At 37.9% G+C, this 9,347-nt stretch overlaps 1 protein-coding gene across 3 annotated transcripts in view; it reads right to left on the bottom strand.

The window, feature by feature from the left end:
• Positions 1–4,238: 4,238 nt before the first annotated feature.
• The window catches only part of LOC137347154 (dyslexia-associated protein KIAA0319-like protein), a 117,666-nt gene continuing 112,557 nt past the window's right edge, over positions 4,239–9,347 (bottom strand). For all 3 annotated transcript variants that reach the window (XM_068011311.1, XM_068011309.1, XM_068011310.1), the window contains exon 21: positions 4,239–8,197. In XM_068011311.1, the coding sequence (XP_067867412.1) occupies positions 8,010–8,197 (188 nt within the window). In that variant the 3' untranslated portion in view covers positions 4,239–8,009. The remainder of the gene's footprint in view (positions 8,198–9,347) is intronic.

Raw genomic sequence — 9,347 nt, 5'->3', positions numbered from 1 at the left:
AAAGTTGCATGTTTCTTTTGGTAGCAAAAAGTCATAAAAGTGCAACCGTTGCCCTAACTGGCTTCCAGATTTACCCTAATATTTAAAAACTATAGCCATTTCATCCTACTTCTCATCTAGAATGGCCTTCAACATTATTGAAATAAAAACAAGAAATGCTGGAAATACTCAGCAGGTCTGGCAGCATCTGTGGAGAGAGAAGTAGAGTTAACGTTTCAGGTCAGCGACTCTTCTTCAGAACTGGCAAATATTAGAAATGTAAAAGATTATGAGCAAGTAAAGAGGGGGTGGGGTAAGAGATAACAAAGGTGAAGGTGCAGATAGGACGAGGTCACAGAATAGCTAACCAGAAGGTCATGGAGCAAAGATATGTTAATGGTGTGTTGAAAGACAAAGCATTAGTACAGAAAGGGTTTTAACAGACTGAAAATTGAACAGCCACAAGTACAAACATGAAAAAAAACAGTGGGTAAGCAAACTGAACAAACTAAGATGAAATAAAATAAACACAAAAAAAGAAAAAATAACTAAAAATAAAAGTAAAATGGGGGCCCCCGTCATGCTCTGAAATTATTGAACTCAATGTTCAGTCCAGCAGGCTGTAGTGTGCCTAATTGGTAAATGAGATGCTGTTCCTCGAGCTTGCGTTGATGTTCACTGGAACACTGCAGCAATCCCAGGACAGAGATGTGAGCATGACAGCAGGGGGGAGTGTTGAAATGGCAAGCAACCGGAAGCTCAGGGTCCTTGCCATTTCAACACACCCCCCTGCTCTCATGCTCACATCTCTATCCTGGGATTGCTGCAGTGTTCCAGTTTATGGCTGATTGAGTTGAAAATTAGAGGAGGCTCTATAAGAGAAATATAGGGTGAGTGAGGAAGCCACATCAATTAAATAGCCTTTCAAATTTGATAAATATAAACATCTTCAAACGATTAGAATTGCTTGCTGGTACAATGATCTCAAGTAATCTATAGTATTCAATCTGCCCCTTCCAATAAATCAGATCAATCAATCTGCCCAGGGGGAGAACACGGAGGAGAAAACAGATCCTCCTTACTACCGATGAACTAGGAACTATTTCCCAGCAGAGAATTAGACAACTGCAATTTTCATCTACAGTAAGCAGCAGCTAAAACTCTTCTCGATCCCTCTTTGTCAACATGTTGGAAAATTAGAGGGCGGGGAAGACGCATAAAAGATTGCTCTGTATCTGGACGTATAAACATGCACCAAAGAGACCTAGTAGAGTAGAATATCACGTTTTCAAGTATGACCTTTTTGCCAGATATTAGTTATATAGAAGGGTTTCTGAAGGCTCCTGCCTCCAATAAGCCAGTGATATTTTTTTCTTCAAACTATAAAGTTACATGAGAAAAAATGTGTTCTTTATCTGAACAATCGAATAAAATTAACAAATTCAGTAACAAAATAAATTACAATTTCTCCACAATTTTAAAAAGAGGCTTCAAGCTGGAAGAATACAATGTAAATTTTTATTCTTTATTCATACAACCAAGTTAATTTGTATCCTGATATTTATAAAAGTTTTAGTTTTCACGCATTGGGTTCAGCTTCTGGAAATTAGTAGTATTATAATTAGAAAGTTACGGCCATGGATCTTGTAGCTGTCCAGATTTTTTTTTTACAAAATTAGTTGGTAGGTTTAAGACAAGGTACTGGGTCTTGAAATCTTCTGAAGGTACATTATTCATCCACAACATTTTTCTTTGCTTGTAAGGGAACTATTTTATTTTTGTTTGGCATTTTGGATGAGACCGTTGCTTTTCCTCAACCAGTTGAGTTAAAAACACCATGATGCCAAATGAAGGTGCATAATCTGAGGGCAGAACCATTCCCAAGGATCAAAGCAAAGTATGCCAGCATAAACTGCTTGAACGGAACTAATGATGTTTACAATTATCACAAACATCTTAACTGCAAACTGCTTAATAAACAGGAGAGTTGCATTCTGCATTGGAACTTGAAACTGCCCTTATTACTTTCTTAGCTAACTTATCCATTAATATACATCTTGCTCGGGATAATTATCCTATGAGGAGGAGTATCTGAAGAAAACATTGGATGCAGAAATGAGACGGTGGTTCTCCGGACTTCCCGTTTGGACAAACAAAAGAATTAACAATTTTAGTTTGGGTTAACTGAAGGCTGGGAAAACGGCGATGGACAAAATCCTGATTAAAGCCTGGCCACCCGACTCGAACCCGACTACATATGTCGGGTTGAGTTGAGTCTATATTCCCAAGTCCAGCAATCGGGCTCAGGTCAGGTTGGGCTTGATAGTGCTGCCTCCGGGAACTCACGGGATCAGGCTCACCCATGATTCCCCACAACTCAATCTGCAAGAATAGCCTGCTGCCGGAACGGATGAACTATATTCGGGTTGGGTCAGGTCCGGCACAAAAAAGAAATGAAAGGACTCGGGCCTGGGTCGGCTGTGGTCAAGCTGGACTTCAATATTATACCTGAGCAGGCCTTTAATCCTGATACTGTACATTTTGTTCAACCAATGGAGCAATATTACAAGTTGAGATGATAGCACCAGAAACTGCACACTTAAAAAATTCATGGGAGCAATGTGAATGATATCAGTTTGTGGTATTCATGATTTCTTCATTGATTATTTTCCCAATTTACCCATTTATGTGTTAGAAATAATCCAGAATGTCCCATTCCTAAAGAGAACACAATAAGAAAACTAAACATTCAAAAGTGGTAACTTTGAGATACAAAACACTGCAGTTAATTGTGTACATCTAAATAACTTAGATGATACAAGGTTATGGAAAGTTGGAAGATAAAACACTTTCAGTAGAAAACAAAACTGAAAAGTGAATGGCTCATTTATTGGCAGATAAGGGAATTTAAAAGCATGGCATACTAGATTTTATCCAGATCACAGTACACAAACGAATACTCAAAAAATGCAGTTACAGTTACAGATATAAATTAATACATTTAAAACATTGAGTTGTAAATTGGGATCGGTCAGAACACCTGGTGGACACAATCTGATGTCTAAGAGGCCATGTTTTAAAACTTGTTTGAGACTGGTTGAAAAATTTGGTCACAATAGAGAAATTCACATTACACACAAATTTCATGGCTATTTCCAATCCTTAATTTCTATTTCCTATAATGTTGTACCAGTTGTCCATCATTTCTTAAGATTGCTACTGAATAAAAAGGATTGGACTGCAAATTCTCCATTTATCTTCTACTCAGTGTAATATTTTCAAATCGCAATGGACCAACAATCCTTGCTGGGAAAGGATTAAAAGTGCCATTGACCACCTGTCTATTGGTACTTCTGTTATTTTTAAACTGTACTTTTAAGTTGGCAACACATTTTAAACTTTTCTTGTATGCACACAGCAATAACAAGAGACTTGGTTGTGCAAAGAGAGATTTTATTATGTTCAATGAACCTCTATTCAAAAGAATATTCAATAGAAACTTTTTCTATTACATTGCACTCTTCGAATAGAGTAAAACCCATCAAATCCAAGCCAGAAGCTATAAAAATTAGTGTGGCTCTGTCTACAGACATGTTCGAGTTCGGTTAAAGATATTAAACTTAGATTTTCACTGAACTCCTTCCAGACAATGTTTTTTTTTCGTTGACAGCACATTCTGTTTCCCAGGAAAGATTGCTAGCCCATTGTGATTTGAAAATAACACATTGAATATAGGTTAAATTGAGAATTAACAACGAAAACATTTTTAAATCAGCCGCAGTCTTGAGAAAAGATGGGCAACTGGGACAACATTATAGGAAGTGGAGATTTCCCTGCTAACCTGACAGTTCTACTCAACCTGCCAGTTCTACTCAACCTGCCTCAAACAATTTTTAAAAAAAATGGCCTTTGACATCAAAAACTTTTTACAACAATCATTAATCCCTTTACGAGCATGAGCCTGTACATGAGTTTTGACAAAATATTGCTAGTACAGAATGTGAACATTTATTTCCTTGTCCCTATAAATGAATAATGCAGTGTATAAGTTGTAAATTTTGCATAGACTGTCCAAATTCATTAGGGAATACAGTACTGTTACCTAGATATAATTTAGCATTGTGCGCCTCTACATTAAAAAAAAATAAACACAGAGGCAACAAAATTGGCAAAAATAAAATTCCATGGAGGTTGTATCATGGCTATCAATGATAAGCTCTATATCTCAACAAGTGAAGTTAATGGAATAACTCGAGGGAGGAATGAAAACAAGATATTTATTGTCACATGTCTGGTCACAACATATATAAAGAAAATATTTTTTATGAATACTTCATAATAAAAACACTAAGAAAAGAAATTAAATGATGATGCATTGTGATGCCATTTTAATGGAAAATACAATCCTTATTCCATTGCTATTTCCCCACAACATTGTGAAACATCCACATCAATCAGACCCTCTTGGAAACCTGTCTCATAAACATCATGGGCCAATGAAGGAGCTAACTTTTTTAAAAACATAAAACTTCTTAGCTTTTTTGGAAAATAAACTTTAGACAGTTGAAGTTCCACATTTAACAGTTTGCTACTTAAAAAAAAATCCTTACTTCAACTGATCAGCTGCTTATTCCCAGAAGCCATCCAATTACTTTTGAAAGCACGACATGTGCATCACAAGGTAAACAAAAAACACTGAGCTCAGTCAAATCTCCAGAGTGACAAACGCTAGTGCATAGTGCAACTCTCCAACACAGTGTATGCTATACAAGAAAAGGTGAACGATACAATTGCTGTCATTCCCTACAACTGTGTAAATTTACTCAATGCTTACACCTGTTAAGGTCATTACATTTATGACATGAATAGTTAATCTCCAAGTATAACCATTTTAGTGAGTTTACTTGCATGTACCTGGGTTCAAAAGCAGTGCGTTTAATACCTCATGATCATCATATCCCTCACCAAGTACAGCACATATTAAAGGCTTTAACTTCAAATCACATTTACATGTGAATTTTCATAAAATATTTAAATGTGTATGTCACCAATTGCTGCAGGTTTACTATGAAATGATAGCACTATTAAAAAAATCAATTTGGCCAAATAGCCTGCATCTGCTGGAAGATGAACAAATGAACTGAAGTTTCTTCTGCAATTCTTGCTGTGCTACTCTGTGGCTTAATCAAGTGAAAGAGTGTTTCTTATAAAAAGGATGAGATGATACAATGTCAATCTGACAGTGAATTCAAATTCCCTTTCCTTTTCCATCAACCACACATGGAGCAAAGCTATTCCTAGTAACCTGATAGAGGATGAATACAAATAATTATGGATTGCTGTACCACACTAAATTTTGGTAAATATTTCATATAAACCACATTAGTTTAGAAATTTCTTAGATATACTTTCCTCAGACATATGCTAAATCAAAATATTAATTTGTTAAAAAAGTCATCGGCTTCTTCCCTCCCACAAAACTTCTCTGACCAAAAATGGAACAATTAGATATCTGTGCTGCCAAGCTTAGCTCAATGGTCAACTTTAGCACAGAATCAACCTGGACACATGAGTACAGTACTGATTGTGCGCTGCACTGTCAGAGGTGCCATCTTTTGGATGAGTCGTTAAACCAAAGTCCATTTCCCCCCTCACGTTGTGTAAAACATTTCACAGCATTGTGTGAAGGGGAGCAGGGAATTCTCCCAGCATCCAATAACTTTTCCCTGAACTAGCATCACTCCAAAAAAAAAAAATCTGGTCATTTATCTCATTGCTTTTTGTGACACCTTACTGTGTGCAATTGGCTGGCACGTTTCCCCATATTACAACAGCGTCTGTACTTGAAAAGTATTTCAATGGTCGCAAAGTGCTTTGGGACATCCCAAGATCATGAAAGTTCCTTCCTTCTTAAATATTGGTTTCCAGGCCTTCTCCAATCGCACTCTACAATCACAGAGAGGTGGACAACAGCAGGCTTGGATGATTCGTCAATTGTATTTTCCTCTTCCCAGTGCCTCTGAGCATGCATTATCTCCTGAAGTCAATGGATCATGTTGCAATACAATTCAATTGGTGCCAGCAGCCTTTTGGTACATCTCATGTAGCCATTTTTTAACTGCAAGCAGGCTACACAACAGCTAGAGGCATAACTACTAAGTTCAATCCAATCAATATACATGTGCTTTTCCAGAGTAAATACTGGGATAATTTTCCCCTTCCCAATCAGAGGACAACTATGGCAAGTTGTAGTGCTTCCACCAGCATGCACTGAGAACTTGGGATCTTGGTGGATGTATGCATCAAGTTGTGTGCTGCTGAGCCATTTACTCACTAAGCCAACATGGACCCATACCATAACAAACAGAGCAGCTCAGAGCATAGTTGCTCCAAATTAAGAAAATCTTAAAAAATCTACAAATATGCCCAAAAGGCTCAGTCTGATCACATCACACTCTGAATTTGGTTTCGATTACACTTCTAGAAAGTAAGTCACTCATATTACTATAATTAAGCAATCTAATTTACATGATTACAGGAATCTTTTTAGTGTGCAAATGCTTAGGGTACATTATACCTGAAAGAATTGCTAGAATGTTTAACTGCAGCAGTACCCAGTAACAGAATTTTTTTTAGCATGTTTTTAAGTCATGATTTTTTTTAAAAAATACAGCACTATATTAATTGCATGATAAGAGAACTTGGCTGCTTGTAGTCCTTATCTAATAATGTAGTCCTGCTAATGTTGAAAGAATAAATGGACAAAATAATTTTATGACAAAGTGTTTTTTGATTTTGAACGCATCATCCAGAATTGATCCAGATATCAAATTGCCACATTTTCCCATTTTAAATTAAGGTACATATTCCTTTATTTTTTTTTTTTAAATCAGTAGCATAGCCTTTTGTTTTGCTGGTGTACAACAGATACATTTCAAAAGGGGTTAAAAGGTTTTCTCTATAACTGGAAGGCACTAGGTTTTTGGGGGGGTGGGGTTCACTAATGCTTTGCTCATTACATTATTAATCTGTCATATTAAGTAACCACCAATTGGATCGTTCACCAGTGTCAAGATGTGAAATCAGGTGCCAGTGTATTTAAAAGGAAGACACAGGTTTCAATAAAAGGAAAAACAAACCAGCAGCAAATACAGACCTACATTCATTGGAAGGGAATAACATTGCAAAGCAGTTCCTTCCCATCAAAGAATAAATTAAAAACACCCTGTTAATACTTCACACTAATAAAAGGTTTTAAAATCGACACATTCCCAATATTAACACAAAAAAAATCAGTAGTGAGAATTATTTCCATAAAACTAAAATGACCCAGGGTCATTGCCAGATGTGCAACATTTCTGCACAGGAGACAATTCATTCTAAACAACAACAGGTCAAGACAACAAATCCCTGTGTTCACCTGCATGACAATTCTTTGACAGGAGAAAGGTAGAAGTTCATTACAAAATTTCCAGAATTACAGGACAGTATCACAGTATTCTGTTTTCCATGGATTTCAGCACATTTGTAAAGTTGCTGAATTGAAGGAAATAGTCATATCCAAACCTTAGGTAATGATTAAAGTTCACAAACATCCAGCATGTCCTCGCATCACATTTTTGGCTTCTCTGGATTTTTTAAAAGTTGCAATACAATGGATTTCCAGTGGGCGTCTCACTGGAAACACAGGACATCAAAACCACAATAGTGCAGACAGGCTGCACTCAATGCTTCAGCTTTAGAAATTAGTGAACGCTAAGTTCTTTTGGCCAGTTTGCATCTCTCCTGAGTCTTTTTCTGGCCTTCAAGTGAGAAACCAGTTCTGTTAATCTCACACAAGTAGATCAGTTTTAAGCATCAGGATGCTGAACTGACTCATTTCACAGGGATTGTATACTCTCTGCATGCAGCATAGCAGTCTCTATTGCTTCAGATCAATCTTCATTTTACTGAGCAGAGATAGTATAATACTGGGAGCCAGTTTCAACCCTAAATATATAGCTTCTACAAGTCTGGCAGCTAGATTCCAGTTATAGGATTTCTTCCCTTTGTTTCTTAGTTTTTTGAACTACTTGGCCATTGTGGATTGATCCATTCTGGTTTCGCAGTAATTTCCCTTTCTCTCTGTCTGGCCAGGTGAAGATAGCTTCATCACTGTCAAATTCAGATTCTGAAACCATTAAGCTGGTGTTCTGTGCCGGAGCTTTCAGCCTGCCAACTGCAACAAAAGATTTATCAGCAATACTGCAATAGTGGGGAAAGAATCACCCTGAAAGAACATTTGGCATACTCCTACTGGTGGAGTTGTTAATAGTTTGATAATACCAGCTACTTGGTAATAAAATATATAATTTTAGATATTCAAGCAGAGTAGTTACCGCACCAAGGCCACAGTTTTAACTGTGAACACAGTTGACAACAGCTGTATATTCCTATCCGCCAATAGCCTAACCCCACTTCACTGATAATATGTGGTTCAGTGACGGGTTCATTATCATCTGTACTTCTTTGGGTGATCAGCTGAAGTAGGAATGCACTATAGCAAATCTGAATATATCAAAGGCTCCAAAGTTTAACCTTCATTAAGCAAAAAGTGATCAAAATAAACATATAAGTACCATCTTCAAGTTATAGAGCAGAATTTTAGGGTCCTTGCCCCAAAGGCCATCCACAAAAATGTGTCGAACTGTTTTTAATGTGTAAAATCAATTACAGTATGAGCTACTGAAATAAATGGTGATAAACATTTTACAAGGTGCAAGGAAACCTCCTGATTAATCCACCACCTACCACACCCCCACCGCACAGCCCCCCACCCCACCACCTCCACCCTCAGCTGATGAATCAGTGCTTCTCCATGTTGAACACCAATTAGAAGCACTGAGGGTAGCAAGGGCACAGAATGTACTCTGGGTGGGGGACTTCAATGTCCATCACTAAGAGTGACTCGGTGGCATCACTGCAGACTGAACTGGCCAAGTCCTAAAGGACATAGCTGCTAGTCTGGGTATGCGGCAGGTGGTGAGGGAACCAACAAGAGCGGAAAACCTATTTGACCTTGGCCCCACCAATCTACCTGTTCACAGATGCATCTATCCATGACAGTATTGGTAGGAGAGACCACCGTACAGTCCTTGTGGAGACGAAGTCCCATCTTCACACTGAGGGTACCCACCATCATGTTGTGTGGCACTACCACCGTGCTAAATGGGATAGCTTTCAAACAGATTTGGCAACTCAAACCAGGGCATCCATGAGGCGCTGAGAGCCATCAGCAGCAGAACTGTATTCAACCACAATCTGTATCCTCATGGCCCGGCATATCCTGCACTCTACCATTACCATCAAGCCAGGGGGCCTAACCTGGT

Source organism: Heterodontus francisci, chromosome 31, assembly GCF_036365525.1.
Source record: "Heterodontus francisci isolate sHetFra1 chromosome 31, sHetFra1.hap1, whole genome shotgun sequence".
Classification (NCBI taxonomy): domain Eukaryota; kingdom Metazoa; phylum Chordata; class Chondrichthyes; order Heterodontiformes; family Heterodontidae; genus Heterodontus; species Heterodontus francisci.
This window is presented reverse-complemented; position numbering and strand designations above follow the sequence as displayed.